Source organism: Phyllostomus hastatus, unplaced genomic scaffold (genome assembly GCF_019186645.2).
Source record: "Phyllostomus hastatus isolate PE091 unplaced genomic scaffold, TTU_PhHast_1.1 phas_contig_58, whole genome shotgun sequence".
Lineage (NCBI taxonomy): Eukaryota > Metazoa > Chordata > Mammalia > Chiroptera > Phyllostomidae > Phyllostomus > Phyllostomus hastatus.
In genome coordinates this window covers 19,827,592-19,851,726 of record NW_025333916.1, presented here as the reverse complement: position 1 = coordinate 19,851,726, position 24,135 = coordinate 19,827,592, and the positions used below count along the sequence as shown (strand labels likewise).

The following is a 24,135-nucleotide window of genomic DNA, read 5'->3' as shown; positions in this document are numbered from 1 at the left end:
TGGTTATCTCAGTGCCATAAACCCTGGAACTAGAATCTCATCAGTATGCATAGTTCCGTGATTGCATCTTGTTCCTGTAACTTGAAGCCTTTGGAGGCTGAGGAGAGGAGGGGAATGAATGTATCAGCAAATCAAAGGTGCAGTTTGTCTTTGTTGACCCCTGATCTCATCGATTAAAGGTATGGGTTTGTACTGCAGAGTTTGGATGTCTTGAAGGAGAAGTTTCTGATTCCATACTAGTCAAAAGCATGTGTCTAGTCCACCCCCGACTCCAAATTCTGAAATTAAATAAAGGAGACAAAACCCTGAGAATCTAGTCCTTCATTTTATTCAAGCCTTGGAACCTCACTGAGTTCTATTTACATATAAATAATTGGAGTCACTCTTTGCAAATGTCTTTTATTTTCCTGGAAATGTCTTTATTGAGGGAGAGTGTGAAGAATTCTGTGGTTCAGGAATAAGCTGCCCTTGCCTCTATCCATTGGTCCATCTGTGGATTATTTCCCAGTATCTGTCTTTACTGGTGAGAAACTGGGCACAACCAGAGTTCTGGGCCACCTCCCTCTGCAGAAACGACAGCCCCAGCCTGCAGGCTGCATCATGAACACCGAGCAAACCAGCAGCACCTAGAAGTGGTGTGAGTGGTTCATTCGTTCATCCCACAAAGAGTTATTGCGACATTATTGCCTTATTAAATGCAAATAATTAAATCAGAATTTCTGCTTGAGTAGCAGTGGGGTTGATGTTCTTATCAAAACACATCAATAATAACAACGAAAACAGCCAGTCCCTTCAACATTAGGCTTCCTCAAAAGCTTTCAAAGGACAGCTACTTCAAAGTGTTACAGAACACAACAAGGCGGGGCCTAGGACGATATACTATTATTGAAATAAGGCCCCGGGTCCGTTATGTCCGCCCTAGGAAAGACGTCTCTCAATGCCAGAGATTAGTGAAAAGGAAAGGAAATGTTTAATGCTATACTAACTTAAAGTAGTGACCTAATGTCTTTATCAAAAATCCTAAAGTCCCTAAAAACACCCACAAACACACAGTCTTTCCTTCCTTCCCCCTTTGCCCAGTCCAGAGAACCGTATCTCAGGAAAGGAAATAGAAGTCCATGGCTCAGGCAGTCCTCTGGTTCTTAGTTAGTCCTCCATCTCGACTGGGAAACCTCCCTGGGTTCCCGGCACCCTTGGCTGAGTTGCCAGGATCTCTGCTAAAACCAGGTGGTGGTTCCCCCTTCTAAAGCTGTGGGGGTCCCCACTCTGGCACAGGCACGTGGTCCTCTCTCCCAGGGCCATGGGAGTCTCCACTCTATCGAGGCCACGTGGTTCTCCTCCTCTGGGATGCAGGAGTCTCCACTCTGCCAAAGCCACGTGGTTCTCCCTCCTCAGGGCTGCAGGAAGGGGAGAGTCCCCACTCTGTCCAAAGCCGCATGGTTCCCCCTTAATGGCTGCCGTTTCTGGGTTTAAATCCCCCGCGCCAATCTTCTGCAGCCCCATTTCCGACTCCTCCTACACTTGGGCACTCTTGCCCTCAATCTGCTGTCTTCTCCAGCTTTTCTGGTCACCATCATGGGTCTGGGCAGGTGTCACCCCATGTCATGGAGCCAATCTTCTCCCAGCTCCCATGCAGGCGCTGTAACTCAGGGGATCTGCCCCCTAGTCACATCTTGGGGGGAAGATCCCTTTCCATCCCCCTGGCCTTGAGCATGGCCATAGCTATTTAGCATATCTAAGTGACCAGCCAAAGGCTATAGGTATGCTAAATGACCATGCCATGGATTAGCTGCAAAGCTGCCCTGCATGTTCTTGCTCTGTGTGCCCCTTCCCCCAACTCACACCTGTGGGGGAAGGGGTGAAGACACCTTAAAATCTCCTGGACACCTTGAGTTCTGGACCCCATTTCAAATGCCTATTTGGGGTCCCCCCCTCTTGGCTACACCCTGTAACAAAAGCGAGGTCTTGGAAATGGGAGAAAGTCCAGGAAAACAAAGGACAGGAAAGCTGAGGAAGGGCCACTACTGTGGCTTATCTCTCTCATCACTGTTTGGCTTAAACTTTTTTAAAAATAAACATTTTAAGATTATAAAAATGTGATTTATCTTTACAAATCTGAGAACATAAGAGCGTGTGGTAAGTGACTGTATCCCCTCTTTACCCGCTATGTCAGAACCCTTTGCTCTCTGTGTCACCGGGGAGATAAGTGTCCGTGTGCAAGTTTGTGTCCCTGTACGCTGTTTTAGTAGAACAGGAGTTAACTATGCATTACTTATATTTATACATAGCCAGTTACCTCAAAATGTAGTAGCTTAAAAACAGCAATAATCATTTACTAACTTGCACAGTTTCTATGGGTCACGAGTTCAGGAGCAGTTTAGGCAGATGTTTCTGGCTTGGGGATCTCGTGAGCCTACAGTCACCCGAAGGCTTGGTCAGGTCTGGAGGATCCAGGCAGTGTGGCTCCCTCACAGGGCTGGCTGGTTGGTGCTGGCCGTTGGCAGAAGGCCATAGTTCCTCTCCATGTGGCCCTCTCCACAGGGCTGCTCAAATGACCTCATAGCACAAAGTTTGGCTTCCTCCCAAGACAGTGATCCAAGGGAATAAGGAGGAGTCTGTAATACCTGCTAGAACTTCGCCTCAGAAGCCCAATGCGTCTCCACCATCTGCCATTGGTTACACAGTCTAGCTTCAGTTTGAGAGACTGCGTAAGAGCACTGGGAGGCGAGAATCTTTGGGGGTCATTTTGGAAGCTGGCTACCACAACAGGTGTATTGTCAAAAACAAAAATAAGTGGACCCACTTTAAAATGGAGCCATGCTAGAGGAGCTGCCCTACATGTCTAATGCCTCAGTATTTGGAATGTTAAAAAAGGGCAAAGTAATCTTTCAGCTGGTTAAGAGCAACCCTGTGTTGCAGAGAAGTGTTTGCAAAGATAACAGAGCAGATGCTGTGACTACTCCACTGAGATACTGGACTGAAAATTAAATCATTATTTAGAATTAACTTCACCATGTTATGTTATCTGCAGCAACATAAATGCATTCCTTCTATTGCTGTAATTGTTCCCCTGCCCTTTCTCAGAAATACCCACTGCCTTGGTCTCCCCATCTGAACACTCTCTGGGCTCCTACCTGAATCACTGTGTCTTGAATGGCCGTTCTTTTGGTCTCAAATCAGTGCTTGCGTCTCTCACTTTGAAGGCCTCTTTCACTTTTACTTTAATAATATGAACAGGTCTTGGACATTATTTCCATATCAGCAGTTATTGATTGTCCTCATTTTAAATGTATTCATTGTACACACACACACACACACACACACACACACACGTATATAATTTAAGGAATCCTCTAGCTTTTAGGTAGGATCTGGGGTTTTTTGTTTTTGTTCTTGTTTTTTTCTTTGCTATACTTGTATTGCTACACAAGCGATACTTGAGTGACTGTCTTCCTGTGTCTTTACAAACTTGTTCACTCACTGTCCATCCACGATGCGCTGTGTGCCAAGTCATCTCAACAAAACAGACAAGAACCCTGTTCTCTTGGAGTTTACTTTCTAATGGGAAAGAGGCTGAAAAGAAAAATATCCAGTAGTAAATTCTAAGGAAGTATAAATATTAAGAGTATTTTTTATTAGGGGATCAGAGAAGCTTCCTAAGGAGATGAAATTTAAGTTGCAGTATAAAGGACAAAGAACCTGCCTTGGGAGCATGGAAAGCAAGGGCTTTATGGAAGTAAGTCAGGGGGAGAGGGATCAAGTAGGTTAGAGAGAGGCAGTGCTAGGCAGCGGAAGGATTTAAGGGGGTAAGTAGCTTGACTTACATCATAGGTGGGATGCCGTAGGTTTGTTTTACTGGTAATTAAAAAAATCCCTGGCACCCTGGCTGGTGTGGCTTAGTGGACTGAGCACGGGCCTGCAAACCTAAAAGTCGCTGGTTTGATTCCCAGTTGGGGCACATGCCAGGAGTGCAGGCCAGGTCCCCAGATGGGGGCGTGTGAGAGGCAACTGGTCAATGTTTCTCTCCCAATCTCCCTCCCTCCCCCTCTTTCTAAAAGTAAATAAAATCTTAAATTAAAAAAAAAGTCACTGGCTACTATAAAGCATGGATGGATCATAGAAGGGCAAGAGAAGCAAGAACAGGAGGAAATTCCACCAATCCTAGCAAGAGATGAGGTTGCCTTGAATTTGAGTGATACTAGAGATGGGGAGAAGGGCATTAATTTGGGCAGTGTTTTGGAGGTAAGTTTGAAAGTATGAGGAGAAGAAATCCAAAACCATGCATAGATGTTTCTTTTTGGTGGATGAAATAAGGAGTGAGCAAGTCCAGGGGTTGAAAGTCCAGAGTTCTATTTTGTCCACGGCATCTAGAGTTTGAGCTTCCTGTTAGACATTGGAGCAGAACTGTTGAGTAAGGCACTTGGGTATCTGAATCTGGATGTTTAAATAGGGCTGGAAATGCAGATTTTCCCATTTAAAGCAAAGGACTTGGTGAGAGGCACTAGGGAGAGAATATAGGTGAAGAGAAGACGACTGGTCAGAGGCCTTTGGCACTTAGAACCTTTCAAGCAGAAAAGGAGCCAGTAAAAGAGACTGAGGAGGACTGGCCACTGGACAGGGAGAAAGCACAGAGACTGCTGTCGGGGAAGCCAGGGGTGTTAAGGAGAGAGTGGTCGATCGTTTGGAACATCACCGAGAACTCGTGAGACAGAACAGAGAAGTGGCCAGGGGTCCTCATTCCACGGAGAACACTGGTGAAATGGACCAGACCACCAATCTCTGGTGTGATGGCGTAGGAAGCCGCAATGGGGTGTGTTCAATGAAGAGTGAGAAAGCAGTGGACGCAGTGATCGTAGATGTTCCTGTGCAGTAAAATTGTGAAAGTGAGTAGAGAACTGTGGGGCAAGAAAGGCAAACAGTGATTGTTATCTGCCCTGAGAATATGGAGGTGAGTCATGCAACAGAGAGGGAGACAGTGATGGTGAGTGTGTCTTTGGAAATACTGTTTCTGGAAGTAGAATTTCTGGGTTCAAGGGTGTGTGCAGTTTTGATTACCATCCTCTAGAGAAGCAGTTTATACAACTGCCAACAATGTGAGTGTCCGTTTACCTACACCTCTGTTAAGCACTGAGTCTTCATGGTCTTAAATACTTGCCCATCTGAACTTCATGAAATCTGAGTGTGATCATGCAGAGCTGTGAGTGTCTTGAAGAAAGGAAGCTGTGTCTTTCCTCCTACGTTTGCTTTTGTATTTTGAGCATATTTTTTCTCCTGCAATTCTATCGCTAAGGCACATTTGAAAGGTGCTGGCCTTGGGGAAACGCAGCCCCATTTCTCTTTGCATTATGTCTGAAAGGAAGCCTAAGTTATTCTTCTGGGTGGGTTGTAGAAAACTTCTGTACCATTTGGAACGCCCCTGGTTCTAGAAAGTTTTCCATCATTCTTCTGTGGAGAACTGGAGGGCATGGCTTTAGCTACGACAGCTGGAGCAGAAGAGCTTGGCGTCTGAGCAGCTCCGGAGATGGGGGATTACTTCTCAGCACTGCCAGGCCTTGGTTCAGGTCCGAGTTCCTCACACCAGCTTCACTAGGTAGTCTGGAGTAAATGACTTCAGTTCGTAAAACAATTAATTATAGCTTCTAGGTAGCACTGAGTAGACTTAATTTCCGAATCCTGAAAAAGCTGTTTTAGCCAGCCTTGTGTCCTGAGCACTTTCAGAAGCCACCTGAGCTCTCAGAGGGGATCATGTCTAGTTCCTGTTGGTGGCAGATTTTCCCTCCGAAGACTTTTGTAAAATGGAGATTTTTTAAATTAAAAATATAGCTGATTTATCAGAATTTATGGTTTTAAAAAATTGCAGAGCTAGGAGGGAAATGATAGTATTTATTCCAATGATAGTTTTACAACTAGAATTTAAAAAAAAAAACATTATGGAGAACTTTGTCCGTACACAGATGTCAACAGAGTCATACACAGAAACTCATATACTTGTCCTCAGTCTTAATGACCCATCCACCCACCCTTGTTCATTTCTAACCCAACCACCTTCCCATCCTGTTCATTCTGAAGCAAATCCCAGAAATCATACTCTTTCACTTGTAACTGTTTCAATGACTAAAAGATATGGAATTTTAAAATAATACCTTAAGAAAGGAATTCCTTAATATATCCTGTCAGTGTTCAAATTTCCACTTACCTCATATGTCATAATTGGTTTCATCTTTAGCTTTTAAAAAATCTCTAGCTTTAAAAAAAGTCAGAATCCAAATGCAAGTCACACATTGCCATTGATTGATGTTTTTAAGTCTCCTAATTCGTGTTTTTTTCTTTGTGCAGTTTATTTGTTAAAGAAACCAGGTTGTTTGTAGATTTTTCTACACTTTGGATTTTGCTAATTGCACTCCACTGGCAATTTAGAAACCACTACAGAAGTTAAAACACTGTGGACCAAGAACTCTGATTATCATCTGATCATTTTGCACGTATGGGAAGCAACTAGGAAAACTAAAACTCTCATCACTTTGCTCTGCTATGTGGTGGTCGCCTCCCAGAGATCTCAGTAAGCTCCTAGGGATGTGGAGGACGTGGAAGAGCAGGACCCAGGCCGCCGTCTGAATCTGGCTGGTGGTGCCTGGGACTCATGCTGACGGGATTTGTCATTAACTGGCAGTGCCAGCCTTTTGTGGGTGCCTTCTGCTCCTGCAGATTCATTCTGATCTTTCCAGAATGTCTGTCATTCTGTAATACACAGTTTAGGCCCTCTGAAGTTTCCTTTTTAGGGGATGACCTAATAATTTTAGGAAGACATGTTTTTCAGTCTCCAGAATCTATTCTGGAGTTCCTTCTTTCAAGATGCTGTTGTGTGTATTGGGCATTGCCTGACCTGCATCTGCCCATCTCTCTCCATTCGAATGACATTCCTTGAGGCCAAGAGTGGTGTTAGGTCAAGGGCTGGTGGCCCAGGCCTGCCCTGTGCTGGCTGCCCCGAGGAGGGACACTGGCTGCTGCATCTTCCCGAGAGCAGTGTCTGGCATGGCAAGCGCAAAACTAAGCTAAGTCTCCTGAGACGTCTACGGATGGCAGGCCTCATCTTGAAGGTTCTTCTGGATCCTTTGCCTGGACAAGAACATGAACTCAAATTCCTCAAACGTGAACTCAGGCAGGAGGCCAGGATGGTGACAGGAGCGAGAAGGAAATTAACTGTGTGGTAGGGCCAAGAGCTATCAGAACCCCAGGGCTCTGAGCCATGGTCAGGCTGTTGGCACGCTCTCTCTGCCTCTGTCTCTCTCCTTTGTGGCCAAGTGTAAGGGCACCTTTCAGAGAGGAAGCCCCATGGCAGCCACCTTCTGCCTGTTTGCCCTCCCCAGCCCCTGCCCTGTGGCCCAGAGCCCTCCTCCCACATCAAAGTTCAATGTGACCATACTAGATTTAGAAACAGTCACCCACCTTTGTTGTTTGTAAACCTTACAGGGACCTTTTGGGAAGATAAGGTAAAGAGAGTGCTCTTATCTTGATTTCGGGGTAGAGATTAGCCACCTTTCTCCCGAGAGGAAGGGCAGCAAGGCGCGCAAGCTGGGAACTACACAGATCTTACGAAGAAGACTTTGTGGCTGTGCGAGTGCAGACTGGAGGCATGACAGGCATGTTGGTAACTTGGGAGGGAAAGCAGAAAGAACTGCACCTGATGACTTAGAGCCCATAAATCTCTGAGTAACCGGAAGGGTAAGGCACCCAGTTTCTCAACAAACTGCTTGAGCTAGACCCTCCCACCAGTGCCTCCTAGAGGTGAGGAGCAAGTGCTCTGGAGTCAGATGCCTGGGCTTAATGAGCTGTAAAACAGTGCTAATAATTTCTCACCAGATTTCTGAGGATGAAATGAATGACTGCATTTAAACTGCCTAGAATAATGCTTGGCCAGAGTATACGCCACTTAATGTGAGTTCCTGTGCATGGAGAGAGGAAAGTGGAAGGGGATACAGGAGCCCTACCAGGGCTTGTTGAGCATTCTGGGAGCTGAGGTGTGCTGGGGGCGTTTCCTTGGAGGACTGGTGCCATTAGGGTTTCTGGCTTTTTCTGAGAAAATATTGGAAGTTCTAGGAACTCTGATCCATATTCTAGCTAATCTGGCTGCAACTACCTGGGCATGAGGAACATACTCCATTACTTTTTTTTTTCAATCCTTACCCAAAGACACTTCTTCATTGCTGAGAGAGAGAGAGAGAGAGAGAGAGAGAGAGGGAGATCAACATCAGAGAGAAACATTGATTGACTGCCTCCTATATGCTCCCCAACTGCAGGTTGAACCCGCAACCTAATCGGGAATCAAACCCGCAACACTTTGGTGTACAGGAGGATACTCTCACCAACCAAGTGACACCGGCCAGGGCACATACGCCATTGCTAACAGGGCATGGCTCTCCCATTTACCACGGTCCCTTCGACCTCCTATTGCATCCCCAGCACTGAGGTGGCATGTCAGTCCCATATATCATCATGGACTATTTCTCTGAACTTGTATCTCTAACAAATGTGAATAAAATAAAACTAAGTTGAGATTTTTTTTTCTTATTTTCACTCTATTTTCCTGTCTGCCTGAGCTCCCTGGCCGCAGAGGCAGGCTGATGTTCACTGTTTATGATTGTTGCCCATTTTGATCAATCCTGCGTTGTGCCTGCTGTTAAGCCATTTGAACACGAGCACTGCTGTAGGCGTTCGCATTTACGACAGGTGGTGGGATCATGGACGTGGCCAAGGAGATTCTCAGACATCACCCTAGGCCTTCTAGCAGCCAAAGAGAAGACACGGCATCAGCCAGGCAATCCACAGTGTCCATAGGTTGATTGCTTGGGCCAGTCAGGACTCTTCTCAACACAAAGACCGCACAGAGATTTCTCCCGAGACTCTTCACAAAGGGGGAACAATGCATTCAAACAGCAACCATCTGCACAGTAGATTCAAATCTAAGGCTGATTCTAGAAGCTTCCCTCAACAAAGCCAAGTGTCATTTCCCCAAAGCACAACTGAGTGATTCTTGGGGAAGCCAATCTGATACGGTTCAATAACCGAATTCTCCCCTGAACCAATATGTGCATAATTTTAGATAATTTAAACTACCTGGGGAAATTGATGGGCTCTGAAAGGTTGCCGTCCATGGTCTAAGAATGCGACACCTGGGCTTGTGACTGTTGGGACCAGTCAGGCTGAGAGCCTGTGCAGGGCAGATGGCAAAGAGACAAGGCTCGTGGGTCTTGAGGACACTGCCAAAACACAGACAACGGACCCCGTTGTGTAACACTTGTGCTAAGTCAAAACTATTTTTATTTAGTTACTGTAATTCTTGCTGACAAACGTCCCATAAGTTTTACCATTCAACACCAATTCTAGTCCAAAGAACAATAAAAGCTGCACACATGAAAAATCTGCTTTCTCTTCCTGGGGGTGTAAGGAGAAAAGTAAGCGGTGATAGCTGGGCTGTGGAGAAGAGTGGCATGCCACAGGGTGTGGATTTGTACTCTAGGTGAGCGGAAGTACTGCAGTACTGATGTGAACTCGAGGTCTCATGTAGGGTTGGGGGATAGATCTGTGAACTGGAATCACCGTTTGCAGGTAAAACCATCACAGCAGATGACATTGCCTAGGTCAACTGCACAGAGCAATGGTGAACGCCTGTACTTAAAGGGCAGGCGTTAGCAGAGTTCCCCACTGGAGTGAGAACACAGAGGAGGAAGGGTCAGGCTGGGGAAGTCAGCAGAGCAGGAAGGCATGGAAACCAAGAGCCTGAGGAAGGCAGGAATTGGAAGCAGTGTCCAGCGCAGCCCAGTAATAAAAGGACATGCATATATCAAACGAAATCTGGGCTTCTGTGCACTCTCCTTCAGAGATGCCATTCTGGAGATGAGAATCTCCCTGGTCTATCCTATCCCTGCTTTTAATGACCAAACCTGTGCTCCACAGGAACTTCTTACCTGCGATTTTTAAAAATAACAAGTGTATATAATGAAATTTAACTCCATGAGCTCCTAGGAACTTTTTATTTGCTTTTTCCCTGCCATTTTCCCGGCCAATTTTAAAAAATGGCCTCCTGGAAGTTCTTATCTAACCAGAATTTGAAATAATAATGCATTTGTTTGCTAAAAGATGTATCCACCAGAACCAATTTCAAGTTGCCAGTTATCTTTTCTAAAGATTTTATTTATTTATTTTTAGAGGGAAGGGAGGGAAAAAGAAAGGGAGAGAAACATTGATCAATTGCCTCTCCTATGCACCCCAACTGGGAACCAAACCTGCAACCTGGGCATGTGCCCTGACCGGGAATCGAACAGGTGACCTTTCCCATTGTGGAACAATGCCCAACTCACTAAGCCACATGGGTCAGGACACAAGTTGTCTTTTGATCGGTCCAAAGGGTGGAAACCTTCTGAAGGCCATCACAATGATGTTGCGCAAGTATGTGAAACCTGAGGGAGAAGCGATGCACTGAGAGTCCCTCATTCCTTCTTGGTCACCTGCTGCTTGCTTTCGCCAGCCCAGTCAGGGCCCAGACTGGCTCAGGGGGCATCGTGCCGAGGGGAAGGTGAGGGGAAGTGGCTGGTCCAACTGAGATCCAACGTGTCCGCCATTCAAGCACCATGATAAGCTGGGTGGGGACTAATTGTTACACAGTTTGAAACACAAACTCGTCAGAAGTATCTTCCGAACGTTCCTTTCACAATTATAAATGGTGTTTAGGAATAAGTAAGCATGGGAGGTTTTCAGCTCACATTCCTTTAGAGAGATGATACATAAGAAACAATCCTTCTGGTAAGATTGTAACCCATAAAGAGACATGTCTCAACTTGGTAGATACACAAAAAAGTCTAAGAGCTTATTTAATTCCAATCAAATAGTTTGCTTTGGCTAGAGAAAGGCAAATGTTAAGGCATATGATGTTCATATAAGTAGGAACCAAATCAAGATAGAAGAAATGTATTGTTATTATTTGAACTTTGGAACTCAGAGTTGACTAAGATTAGGATATTTGAGCCCTTTTAATTTTTTATATTTTTATTGTCATTCAAGTACAGTTGTCTTGCCTTCCCCCACCTCTCCCTGTAATTTTTTATTTTTTAATGATTTTATTTATTTATTTTCAGTAAGAGGGGAAAGGAGAAAGAAAGGGAGAGAAACATCAATGTGCAAGAGAAACATCAGTTGGTTGCCTCTCACACGCTCCCATCAGGGGGACCTGGCCCGCAACCGGGTCATGTGCTCTGACCGGGAATCCAACCAATGACCTTTCTGTTCATAGGCTGTTGCTCAATCCACTGAGCCACACCAGCCAGGGCTGAGCCCTTTTTATAACCACCATAGCCCTGGTTGGCGTAGCTCAGTAGATTGAGTGTGGGCTGCGAGCCAAAGCATCGCAGGTTCGATTCCCAGCCAGGGCACATGCCTGGGTTGCAGGCCACAGCCCCCAGCAACCGCACATTGATGTTTCTCTCTCTCTCTCTCTCTTTCTCCCTCCCTTCCCTCTCTAAAAATAAATAAATAAAATCTTAAAAAAAATAAAAATAAAACCACCATGAATCTATTTCTGAACTTCTGGGAAAAGATGAAGTTAGCATGTTGAAAACAAGCACATACTTTTTCTGGAATCTAGGTCTTTTGCATTTATATAGTATTAAAGCCCAACTCCCCAAAATAAAAAGCCAATAGTGCAGGGTCTTCACACCCAGGACCCCCAGCTGTGCTTGCAAGCCTCAGTCATGTGAAGACAAACACCAAACTCTAGGGGATCCAGTGGTCTGGAAAGATGCAACCATAGTGAGCCTTTGGGACTTGGGTTAAGTTTGTAACTTAACCCACAACTGACAAATCCAGTCTATCCAGACCAGTTCTTTGTGAAGAGAGACTCTGCTGCTTTCTGGGCCTGGGGCAGGGCTCCCTGGAGGTCTGACCAGCTTAGCAGAGTCTGTGTTGAATGAGGCAAGTCAGGGTTCTTAACTGTGAGCAGTGGAAGCTGACTCCAGCTGCTGAGGCAGAAAGGAATTCCCTGAAATGAGCACAAATGGCTCACAAAACTCTTGTGAGAGCTGCAGAGAAACAGTGCTCAAGGGCAAATCTTTGGGATATCCGAAACCATACTGCAGAGTTGGCTGGGTGAGAAAACCGGACCCTCTGTGCCCACCAAGCCTCGGAGGCCACAGTTCAAGCTGCTTCTCTTTGCAGCCATTGCTACTGCAGCCAGCACCGACACTCTGCCTGTACCAGAACCTCGAACCTCGTTTATGGCAGAAATGGAGGTAAAGTGGTCCACACTGCAGATTCAACCTCAGAGACGGGAAACTTTTAGGATTGTCGTTTCCTAAAGGAGACTAGAATAGAATGAGGAGAAACCTTTCTCCTGGAGACTAAGGTGGGTGTTACCCACTCAGCTGCTCACTGTGGGGAGCTGGGAGGGAGCTGGTGGAAGGCATTGGGAATTCTGGGTTGCCCATTGTGAAAACAGACTCATGACCACCGAGTACTAATGCTTTTCCACGAACTTTGGAAATGATCTGAGAAGCTCTAATACAGCAGATGTCACTAAGGAGTGACAAAGCAGTGATCTGAGGTGATGCTTTCAGAAGCAGAACCTGAGATAATTGGTTAAAGAATAAAAGCCCTAATATTAATTCTATGAAGATATGCAAGGAGGTCACTTGCAGAGAAGCCATCGTTCCTGCCCTACATTTCACTCCTGCTTTGAGGAGAAAGGTGCTGTAGAAAGTAGGAAACAGCGCCCTCTCCTGTAACAACGGCATGTGTGTCCTGAGACTGCACGCGAGAGCTTCCTCACTCACATGTTCACTACTGAGAAATTCTAATGGAAGCAACACACTTACCTACACTGTACCATTTCAATGGTCATGTAAAAAAGACTAAACTTTCAACTAACAAATTCTATTATTTAAATTTTCTAGTGTTGCATAACAGTTTACCCTAAATTTAGCTTGAGACAACACTTAGTATCTTATAGTTTCTGTAGGATGGGCGTTTGGAAGCTGTGCAGCTGTGGGTGCAGCTCGGAGTTTCCCAAAGGTCAGGATGCAGTCACCTGCAGGTTTGACGGCGGCTGGAGCATCCGCTTCTGTGCGGGTTCATCACGTGTTTGGCGGGCTGGCTGCTGACCAGAGGCCTTGGTTCTCTGCCATGTGGATCCCTCTGCATGGCTTCTTCGTGTTCTCATAACGTGGCAGCTGACTTCCCCGAGTGTGTGGTCCAAGAGGAAGCAAAGTGGAAGCCACGACGTCTTCAATGCCCTGTTCTCGCAAGTCGTAGACAATATCCAATTGGCAACACGGGTCGGCTCTGTTCAGTAAAGGAGCCTATGCAAGGGTGTGAGTATGGGAAGACAAGGATCCTTGGGGGCTGTTTTAAAGGCCGGCCACCCGTGGAGCCTAGTTTCAGCATCATTGCAGAAAGTGGGTGTGGTTTTAGCTGACGATGGAAGTGTGGTGGTTGGGCTTTCTGGGAGCAGTTCTGACAATAAATGTAAGTAAAGGCCTGTGGCATGGATGCATGCCACTTGCCCAAATACATGCTATCCGCTCATTTTCAGTCTAGTCGATGTGACCAGCTAAGGTTTAGATCAAGAGTCACCCACCTCCTTTGGCCCAAGAATAAATTTGGACAACTAACACGCTCTGATGTTCTGCTGCTTGGCCACCAGTATAAGTAACTCAGTTTCACTCTATTTTCAGATGAAGAAGTTGTTTGGCTACCTTCTGCTAGTAGTTTATGTCAGGGTTCAACAGCTTTCATGATTAGAACATTTTTATGCCTTTGCTATTGTTTAAGTTAGTTTTAAGATGGTAGCAGTGACGAAAAGCAAGTGACAGCTTCTGCTCTACAGAAGCCCCCAAATACACTCAGTGCCAGTAAGGGACTTCTCTTCCTCCGGTGAAACCATTCCAGTTTCCTTTACGTTTTCCTCATCCTGACAGGGATGGGGATTGTGTATATGTGTGTAAACACTCCTTATTAAGGAACAATTTAAACTTACTGCAAATAGAAAAGTAGTCTAAAGAACTGCCACGGACCCAGAGCCAGCTTCACCACTTAAATGACGCTCGGCCAATCCGATGTAATATCGTCTCTGCCCGCTTCCCACCCTCCCACCCACCTTCCACACACCGGCTGAGTTTGAAGCACATCGCAGAAATCTTCCCATTTTGCCCGGAGAAATAAATGTTTGGTCTGTGAAAGGAAAATCGACATTCAAACTCTTTGCCTTTATAATTCCTCTTTGATCTGACTCTCAGCTTTAGTCTGCAGGTAAAAGGGAAGGTGAAATCCCTTTAATTCATCACAGGAGACATCGTTTAAGGACAAGAGAAGGGAACTCTCCTTTCTGTAGGGCCTGGAGCACAGCTCTCTGACCTCCCTGGCAGAAACACGTGGCAAATTTTCTAGAACCGTTGCTCTGGACCACAAGCGTGAGGGGAGAAGCGTGCAGTCACTGCTCTCTGCGAAGTCCCTCGAGGGACCTCTGCCCTTCACCACCTGAAGCGCCTTCCCAGGGGAGAAAAGCCTGCACCCCAGTCCACTCACACGTGCGAACACCCACACTTAACCTTAAACTAATTTTGGAATAAAAAAAATTTCTAAAGGCAGGATCTTCATGGGGATTTAGCCCAAGGTTGTTATTTTCCTTTTGTGGAAACGGAGGTGCAGTCAGTCACATACCTAATGGTCAGTTTAGTGTCTCATAATATTCTGTACTTATTTTTCAGTAGCGTTTTGAGCATTTGTCTTTATAAGCTCTTCCAGACTGTAACCAGAACTGGGCAAATGCTTGTTGCTGAATAGTGTGTGTGAGGAAGAGGCTCTGCAAACTGGAAAGTGCCTCAGGAAAGTCGGTATTATAGCCACATCAACACTTGGGTGGTTTAAGTGCTTTTTGACAATTCTATAATTTTTAAAACACTCATTTGTTGTTATAAAAGTAAAATATAGCCATTGTTAATGATTTAAAATTACCATAAACAAAAAATAGCACAAAATAAAATTACTTTTATAAAAACACCGAATAACATTTTGCCTATTTCCTTTATCTTATGAATATATAAACACATGGTCATTTTCAGTCTAGAATTTTATTTGCCAGGTTTTAGAATTCAACTTTATGCCTTAAAAGACATTGCCTAATATGAATGTAGATTACAATTTTAAATGCTGTGCAATTACAGTTGATGTTTTAATTGAAAATGCAATTTAATAGCAGCATTAAATAATTTTAAAATGATCCCTAATTTTATTAAATAACTATCCAAACTATTTGTATTTCTCTTCTTTTCTATATGTACACAATTTTTTTCAATTACAGCATACATATGATTTTAATTTTGCTATTTTCACTTATTTTGCTAAAAAGTTTTTTGCATTTCTGTAGTCTTTAGAATTGTACTTTTAAATAGCTGCATGATTTTATTTTTTTGTCAGACAAACTTGGGTTTGAACCTCACTTTGCTATAATCTTGTCATGTGACTCTGGGAAAGTTTCTTTGAATGGCTTTGTGGAGTCATGATTGACATGCAGTGAACGGCGCAAATTCAGGATCCACCCCGTGGCCATTCTGGCACATGTAGCGTGCACCGGTGAGACCACCTCCACCAGCAAGACAGTGAACATCCCCATCACCCCAAAGTGCCCTCCTGCCCTTTGTAATTCCTCCCTCCCACCCCACGTGATGATTGTAGATTCATCCGCGGCATTGCTATCGCAATGACAGAGCATTTGCATCAGGTGACATAAATAAAAACTGGAAACTTTCGAATGAGGCAACTTGGCCTTCCATGTGGCGTGCCCTCGCAGGCAGACTCAGGCACCCTGCGTGTCCCCAGCCTGAGGGGGGCGTCAGTCATGTCCCACTTGGTGCGATGGCCTGTTTTTTTGCACGTGTCCTTTCTTTCAGGTTCTGTGGTCAAAGCCCCACATTCAAACAGCTCTGCTCGCAGCTCCCACCTGTGGACTTCTCGCTTTTTCTTCTCTAAAACAACCCTGACTTTCAAACGCCCCCAAATCTGATATACCCATGTCTCTCATTCTTTGCACACTGTCTTAGATGTTAAGTTGCACCTTTTAGCCCTAAGGGTTGTTATTTCATGCCAAAAGTTAAAAAGTAAACCTCTAACAATAGACCAAGTGAGGTGCTACTGGAGGGCCCTGCTATGCTCGAAACAACCATGCCTCCCCTGGCAGCCCAGGGTTTCGTCACCTGTAAATTTGGGTCCATAGTCTTGACAGAGGCCTGGAGAGTCTTCTGACATTATCTTTGTTTCTGAAAAACTCCTGAAGAGCAGAGGCTGGGGCTAGCTCACGTTACAAGTAAGCCCCTGAAGAAGGGTCACTCAGTTTCAAGCGTGTTCTGGGGATTAGAGGCTTCCAGATGCACGCCCACAGTCTGACACTAGGGGGCAGCATATACAAAGGAAATAGCTCTATTTTTAAAGCCATGCGGTAACTAAGAAAACTATTCAGTACTTTGCTTTTCAACTCCAAGAACAAAGGATGTAAAATCCATATTCTCAAGTCTGGAGTGAGATTATCACATTACAATGTTTTTATTGATGTACAATTAACTTATATTATTTTATGGGTACCATATAGTGCTTTGATGTGAAGATACATTATGAAGTGATCACCACCATAAGTCTTAATTATCTTCTGTCACCATCCAAAGCTATTACAGCATTATTGACTGTATTATCTATTGACTGTATTATCTATGCTCTTCATTACCTCTCTGTGACTTATTTATTTTATAATTGGAAGTTTGTATCTCTTAATTCTCTTCATCTCTTTCACGTCCCTTGCCCCCCATCCCTTTGGCAACAACGGAGTTTGTTCTCTGTGTCATGAATCTGTTTATGGATTGTTTTGTTCATTCTACTTATCAGTGAAGTCATATGGTATTTCTCTTTCTCTGGCTTATTTCACTTAGCAGAATGCTCTCCATGTCCACCCATATTGTCGTAAATGACAAGACTTAATTCTTTGTTATAGCTGAGTAATATTTAAAATATCCATTTTAAATATATATAAATATTGCATCTTCTTTATCTGTTCATCAGTTGATGGACACTTAGGTTGCTTCTGTACCTTGACTATTGTAAATAATGCTGCAATGAACATGAAGGTATATATGTCTACAGCACCACAATTTTAAAGATTTTATTTATTTGTTTGTTTGTTTTAGAGAGAGGGGAAGGAAGGAGAAAGGGAGAGAAACATCAATCCATTGCCTTTCACATGTGCCTTGATTGGGACCGAATCCACAACCTAGGCATGTACCCTGGCCTGGAATTGAACCTGTGACCTTTTGCTTTGCAGGATGAGGCCCAACCCACTGACCACACCAGTCAGGGCTACAGAATCACAATTTCAAATATCTATTCTATTAAGAGTTTTGCCTGCCAACTGAATTGTCCAAGTAAATTAATTTATGGTTGAATATGATTAAAATATAACACTACTGAGACCCACATACTCTGTAAAACTTACCCATTTTAGTGCATTTATAACTTAAGCAGCTTACCCTGATCATATTTAGTTCCAAATTCAAACTTTATAGTCTTTAAAATGACTATTTTCTCCCCCTGTCTCTCTCTCTCCCTCTTTGATGAAACAAATTTTTTATTTAGAATAAAAGCAATCAGATAATTCTTTAGAGAGTTATACCAGAAAAGACTCAACTCTTTGGAGATCTTAGTTTCCCTCTCTAAGGCTTGCTCTTCACTCTATCCATCAGCAAAGACTTCTGAGCATTTGCATCATATGGCTGCTCCTGTGTTAAGCTGTGGAATGCACAGGCGAAGCAGACATCAGCTCTGCCACCCAGGGACTCATTCAAAGCCTGGAGAGTGAGAAGTGTATGGACAGGGAAGAAAAAGATGACTGCAGGAATATGTGATAAATGCAATGATAAAAAAAGACAAGGGGATGCTCCAGGGGATAAAAGAGGACAGGGGTGGAGGCTGGGGAGCTTGGAGAAGTGCAGGGAAACTTCCAAGAGGAGACACTTAAACTGAGCCTTGAGGAGTAAACACAATTAGCATTTCAGGTAGTGGGCCCAGAAGGAAGGCAGAAGAATGAGAGAACAGTGCACAGGCAGGGCCAGACCCTTGAATGCCTAGGAGTGGGGACGCTGGTTTGTGTTTTATGCAGACCACCCCGACAGTGGAATGCAGATCAGAAAGCAGAGGGAGCTGTAATAGAGACCAGAATTTATGAAGTCCTGAAGGTGGTGAGGATGGAGAGAAGTGGATGAGTTCAACCAATATTTAAGCATAGTGCCAGATGCTGGGTGATGGGTGGAACTGGATGGCATGGGTTTTGCTTTGGTCCTAATTGAGTTTGAGAAGCTTGTGGGACACTCAGGTGGCTGTGGGGTCCAGCAGACGATTGGATAAGTGGTATTGGAGGTTAGCAGAGAGATGTGGGCCAAAATATATGGTTTGGGGAGTGACTAAAATTTTAGAAGTAGCTGCAATCTCTGGGGGGAACAAAGTTTAAGAGTTGGAGAAGGGCAAGTGCATTCAGAATTAAGGAGACCCAGAAGAGTGTGGTCACGAAGCCACGGGGGTGTTCTTGGATAGGAAGACCCAACATAAAAAGGATGTCAGTGTTCCCTGCATTCCATATATTTTACACAACCCAATAAAAATGGCATCGAGACTTGCTCCAAGGGCAAGTTTCTTCTGTCACATTTACCCAGGGCCTGACATAGTGTAAGTGCCTGGATAAATGTTTCTCGACCCCGTAGGTACATTCACCCAGTGGAACAGTATGCGATTTTAATGAAGAATGGGGTAGATCTATATGTGCTTATGCAGCAAGATTCTAGGATATGTATGATAAGGCCTGTCCAGAAAAAGTCCAGCCATTATATATATAAAAAGAATAGTTTGTAGCCCTGGCTGGCATAGCTCAGTGGATTGAGTGCAGGCTGCAAACCAAAGCATCACAGGTTCGATTCCCGGTCAGGGCACATTCCTGGGTTGCAGGCTAGGTCCCCATTGGGAGCCACATGAGAAGCAACCACATGTTCATGTTACTCTCTCTCTCTTTCTCCCTCCCTTCCCCTCTCTAATAAATAAATAAATAAATAAATAAATAAATAAATAAATCTTAAAAAAAAAAAGAAGAATAGTTTGTGTGATATGGATGTGACCTGGCAGCCAAGGAGAGTGGACTGGAATGTGCATGTGTGAACAATGACAACTTCACTGTACTAGTCAGTGGGGGTGGTAGATGCCATTGGGTGAGCATGCAGACTATGTGGCCATCACATTCAAAATGACTGAGGGAGTACAGCAATGAATCTACATCAAATTTTGTGTTAGGTTTGAACACTCCTCCCTGCTTTTTTGTGACACATCAAGTCACCCAGGTGACTCAGCCCCCCTACAGCTCAGATTTGGCACCCTGAGACTTCTGCCTTTTCCAAAACTAAAATCACCTTTGAAAGGGAAGAGATTTCAGACCATCAGTGAGATTCAGTAAAATATGACAGGGCCGCTGATGGTTATTGGGAGAACTGTGTGAGGTCCCAGGTGCCTACTTTGAAGGGGACTGGGGCATCACTGTCCTACGTACAATGTTTCTATATCTTCTATCTTCTTCAATAAATGTCTCTCTTTTTCTTAGCACGTGGATGGATATTTTCAGGACAGACCCCTGTGGTATGTATATATTTTTTGTAAGGATAATAGCTGACTATGCGTTGCACTTACTATGTTCATATGTTAACTTATTTAACCCATTTCTGGGCAGGTACTACTGTTATCTCCCATGTACAGACTGGGAAACCAGGACACAAGGTGGTGAATGGCCAGCCCTGGATCACATGACTCCTCAGCGGCAGAGGCATGAGCAGTGGGTGCCGCTCACCAGAAGGGCTTAGTGGTGGGGCATGGCGGAGGGGGAAATGCACTTTTGTTTCATACCCTTGAGTATTCCACATATAATGACTGCTTTGCCATATGCATTATCACTTTAATAATTTTTAAAAACCAACTTAAAAATATTCAGTGGAGTGTTCAGGGGGTAAGAAGGAGGGGAATGGGCTGGTTAAGGCACTGTCCCAACAGGCTTGTTGAGAGGAAATTAAAAGGAGATGCTGGTTTGCTTTTCATGGAATTATATTTCCATTCTGAGAGGACAGGCACGGCGGTCAGTTTCTGGCCTTCGCTGTTCTAGTGATGTTTTTTCGCCGTTGAGTTTTCCTCCCTTGGAAATCCCTACCCGGTGGACTCCTGCACTCACAGCTGCCCTGGGCTTTCTTCTATTTGAATTTTCTAACTAGGAAATACATTCCTATACCTGAAAAAGTTAAAATCCGTTGAAAAGGTGTAAAGGAGCCAACCACTGTGTTCCCTGCTTCTGCCCTCCCTGCTCAGGGCCACCACTCTTACTGCTTTGCCGGCATCTGTTCGGTGACTCGGTTTTCAAATGCCAAGCACATAGGCATATATATTCTTGTTTTATTTCCTTCTTACACAGCCAGGATTCTGCTTTGAACCTTTCTAAACTGGCACGTGGAGAGCTTCCTCATTCTTTTTTGTAGCTCCGCAGCTCCACATTTGGCTAGCTGAACTGGTCTGCTCTGAGTTTATTCCCTCAGCCTTGCTATTGGCTCTGCTGAGCAGTCTGCAGATTTGAACTGGCATTTTTTTCTTTGCTCCTCTATTTTTAAAGTTTCTTTCCCCTTGTCAACTTCCTAGCCACTGCCTGCATTTCCACCCTCTGTGACGAGGGATCACAGGAAGGCAGGGCCAGCCCTGCCTTGCCCCCTTCCCCTCCTCCTTCTCATCCAAGGCACACAGTGGGCGCCATCCCTTCCTGGATGGCCCTTGGGGCAGCAGCTCACACCTGTTCCCTCTGGTGATTATAAACAGGCACAGAGGCACTTCCCTGCAAATCTCTTGTCATGGGTAATTTTCATGTTCTTGGCAACAGGTGTGTCTACCTGGAACCCTCGGTATAAATGCATATGCCTTCATTGTAAACACCTGTTGACAGAGCTGTGGGCTGGCTGGACAGGTACAGTTAGATATTTTCTTCCTCTTTTTCATTTGTTTTTAACCTGTGATTTAATTGTGTGTGTTGTCTGAATGCTAACTTATGAACACGCAATATTCTGTTTTAATGGAAGTGTCGGTGTTTCCCCAACTGCTTATTTTGAACAAGTCCCTGAGCTTGGTGGCCTGCCCCTGGAGCCGTCAGTTCTGCTGCCAGCATGCCCACGCAGCTGGAGATGGCCATGGACACCATGGTTAGAACCTTCCACCGGTACTCTTGCAAGGAAGGGGACCAATTCAAGCTCAGCAAGGGGGAACTGAAGATGCTTCTGCAGAGAGAGCTCACAGACTTCCTCTCGGTGAGTCCCAGCTTTTCTGCCCCATTCAGCCGAGGGTGGATGAAGTGCATACCCAGGGACAGCCTCTGTGTGCACAGTCTCCTGTGAGTCTGCACTGAGATTCAAAATACAGGGGGCGCAGACACGAGCAACCTTTGTTTGCTGTGACATCCATCCGTGCGTGCCTTCTCTGCATTCCTTGTGGCCAGGCTTTCCAAGTATTGTGAATTATACTTGAGGCTTTCATCAATTCTCCAACCTCCTGGTGCAGCAAAGGTATAGCTCGTGATAGCTTTCTAACCACTCACTGTAACTATAGTTACAGCTAGTTTTGCTAGTTATACCTGGAGCTCTGTCCAGCTATAGCCAAGAGTTTAATAAGTCTGCACATGAAGCTTACATGCAGTGTTTGGGGCCTCCTCTGAGAGAAGCTCCTCGTTCCCATGTTTATGGAGCTGATCAAATTGACTTCAGCCCAACATCCTACCCTTGCATGACCATACTCTGGGCAAACCCTGTGCTGAGACTATACTGATTGTAATTACAACACTCTTCTTCCTACCCTCTGTGGAAAAACTTTAAGTAAAAATATGTTTCATAGCAATATTTTAGGAACTTATTTTTGTAATCCAAAAATAATTTTGTTTTATTTTTAGTATATTGATAGGACAAATGGTAATTTATATACTTTTCTATAATTTTTATTGAGGCATAATTAACATACATTATATTAATTTTAGGTATACAACATAATGATTCAATATTTGTATAGTGAAATCATCACCACAATAATTTTAGTTATCATCTGTCACCACACATAGTTACAATATTTTTCTTCCTTGTTGTGAGAACTTTTAAGATCTACTCTCTTACCAACTCTCAAATACACAATTATTAACTATAGTCACATGCTGCTTGTTAATGTAGTAATTCTTCACAATACCTTTTTAGTGATTTTAGGAGTACCCAGGAACTGGGATTTTTTTTTCCAAGTTCAGTTTGGCTACTGTATTATATAACATTTAGAATAAAAAGCTCAGTTAGTCACACTTGGCACCTTGATTTATTCAAGTGAAATTTGTAATTGTTTTTGATCAGTTGATCTCAATCAATTCAAGTTTCCAACCATCTAGTAGTTGGTATCTAATGAAAAGGCAATGGGGAATTCCTGGAGAAGTGAACCTCTCCTGGAATACATTCTCATTAACCACTGGTCACAGGAGGGGGGCGGGGCACCTCGCTGTCCTGCAGTCTCTGACCCCTGGTCTCCTCCCCGGGCTCCTTGCTTCACTTTGCCCCCATAGATGCGGCCCTTCCTGTAAGGCCTGCCTTTATGGGGTGTGTCATTTTTGTGTCAGGGGTTGGGCTCAGTAAGGCTGCCAGATAAAATGTTGTGTGTCCCATTAAATATACTAAAAAAGCATTCATTGTTCATCGAAAATTCACATTTAACTAAGCATCCTGTATTTTTATCTGCTAAATATAGTAACCTGCTGCCAAGCACATTTAGAGGTTTGTCGAAGTACCCCTCAAATTTGTGGGGAGATATCAATCTCCCCATTTTATATAAAAGAACATTTAAAAATGTTAAGTGATTTGCTCAAACTTGTAAATGGTAGAACCACTCACATGGTCACTTTTTGCCTTCGAAATGCTCTTTCCATATCCCCTGCCTGCCTCCCTGAGTCCCGGCCCTAAGTCCCGACCCTGACCAGTGATGACATGTAGTAAATGCATTCTCTGTCTCAGCAGCAGCTCACAGTGAGCTGCTGTTTGACCTTCTTTGTCTGCAGGTCTGAGCCAGCATTATCTGGTCCTGGGGCAAAGTGCTGGGCTCATTGAGAATCTGTGCCTGGCCCAAACCTACCTGCAAATAGGCTTTTGGAAATTGTCCTTAGCTGCTCAAAATGAAAATAAAAACTTTAATCTAGATAAAGAGAAGATGTGATTTCAGTTGTCATTATGAATCTCAAAGCCCGGGAATTAGAGATTTTCTTTTTCCTTCCAGTGCCAAAAGGACCCGCATTTGGTTGATAAGATAATGCAAGACCTGGATGCCAATAAGGACAATGAAGTCGATTTTAATGAGTTTGTGGTCATGGTGGCTGCCCTGACAGTTGCTTGTAATGATTACTTTGTAGAACAGCTGAAGAAGAAAGGAAAGTAAAGATAAGTAGCAAGGTAATCTAAAGGCAGAAATATATGTAAAGTTAATGACTTGTTATTCATTTATACCCTCCAGATCTATAGTTACTGTGATGCTGTTTATAGATATAATATACATATAATTAATTGCTAGAGTAAATGATGTACACCTTAACATAATAATTTTAAATAAATATTCCAAATCTCATATGCCCTACTTGATGTTTTTGTATCTTATTAAAGATGTTTCCTATCTTATAAAGATATTGTTTGTCAGAGAGCATCAGAAAAATTTAGCTACTTTCAAATGAGACTAGAATTTAACAAACTTCTAAGATAGACTCATCCTTAAATTATATTTTGAACTTATTTCCTATTGAAGAAATTAAGTGACTGTCTCTCTTCTGATTCTGCTTCACATAGAAGAGTCTATAAGCAGAAAGGCTGATAAATAACAGAAAATGCTGGCTTCATAGTGAGTTGGGTCAGGGAAGGGGTAGATACAGGGCTCTCAGGCCAAAAGAGCTGAGCCAGGGACTCTTGGGGGCTGTCGTGTAAATACCTTTCCCTGCCCACTGGGGCAGGTAATTCCGAGGCAGGTATTTTAAAC

The 24,135-nt window shown here is 44.1% G+C and overlaps 1 protein-coding gene across 2 annotated transcripts; it reads left to right on the top strand.

Annotated features, from left to right (window-relative positions):
* Window positions 1–19,667: 19,667 nt before the first annotated feature.
* On the top strand, window positions 19,668–23,566 carry S100Z (S100 calcium binding protein Z). Of its 2 annotated transcripts, XM_045848337.1 has the most exons (4): window positions 19,668–19,704; window positions 20,981–21,064; window positions 21,212–21,401; window positions 23,389–23,566. In XM_045848337.1, exons 3-4 carry the CDS (start codon window positions 21,261–21,263, stop codon window positions 23,545–23,547), a joined length of 300 nt encoding a protein of 99 aa, XP_045704293.1. In that variant the 5' UTR covers window positions 19,668–19,704; window positions 20,981–21,064; window positions 21,212–21,260; the 3' UTR covers window positions 23,548–23,566. The 2 variants fall into 2 exon arrangements, with proteins under 2 accessions (XP_045704293.1, XP_045704295.1); XM_045848339.1 differs by lacking the exon at window positions 19,668–19,704 and having other exon boundaries at window positions 20,980–21,064; window positions 21,177–21,401.
* Window positions 23,567–24,135: the final 569 nt, after the last annotated feature.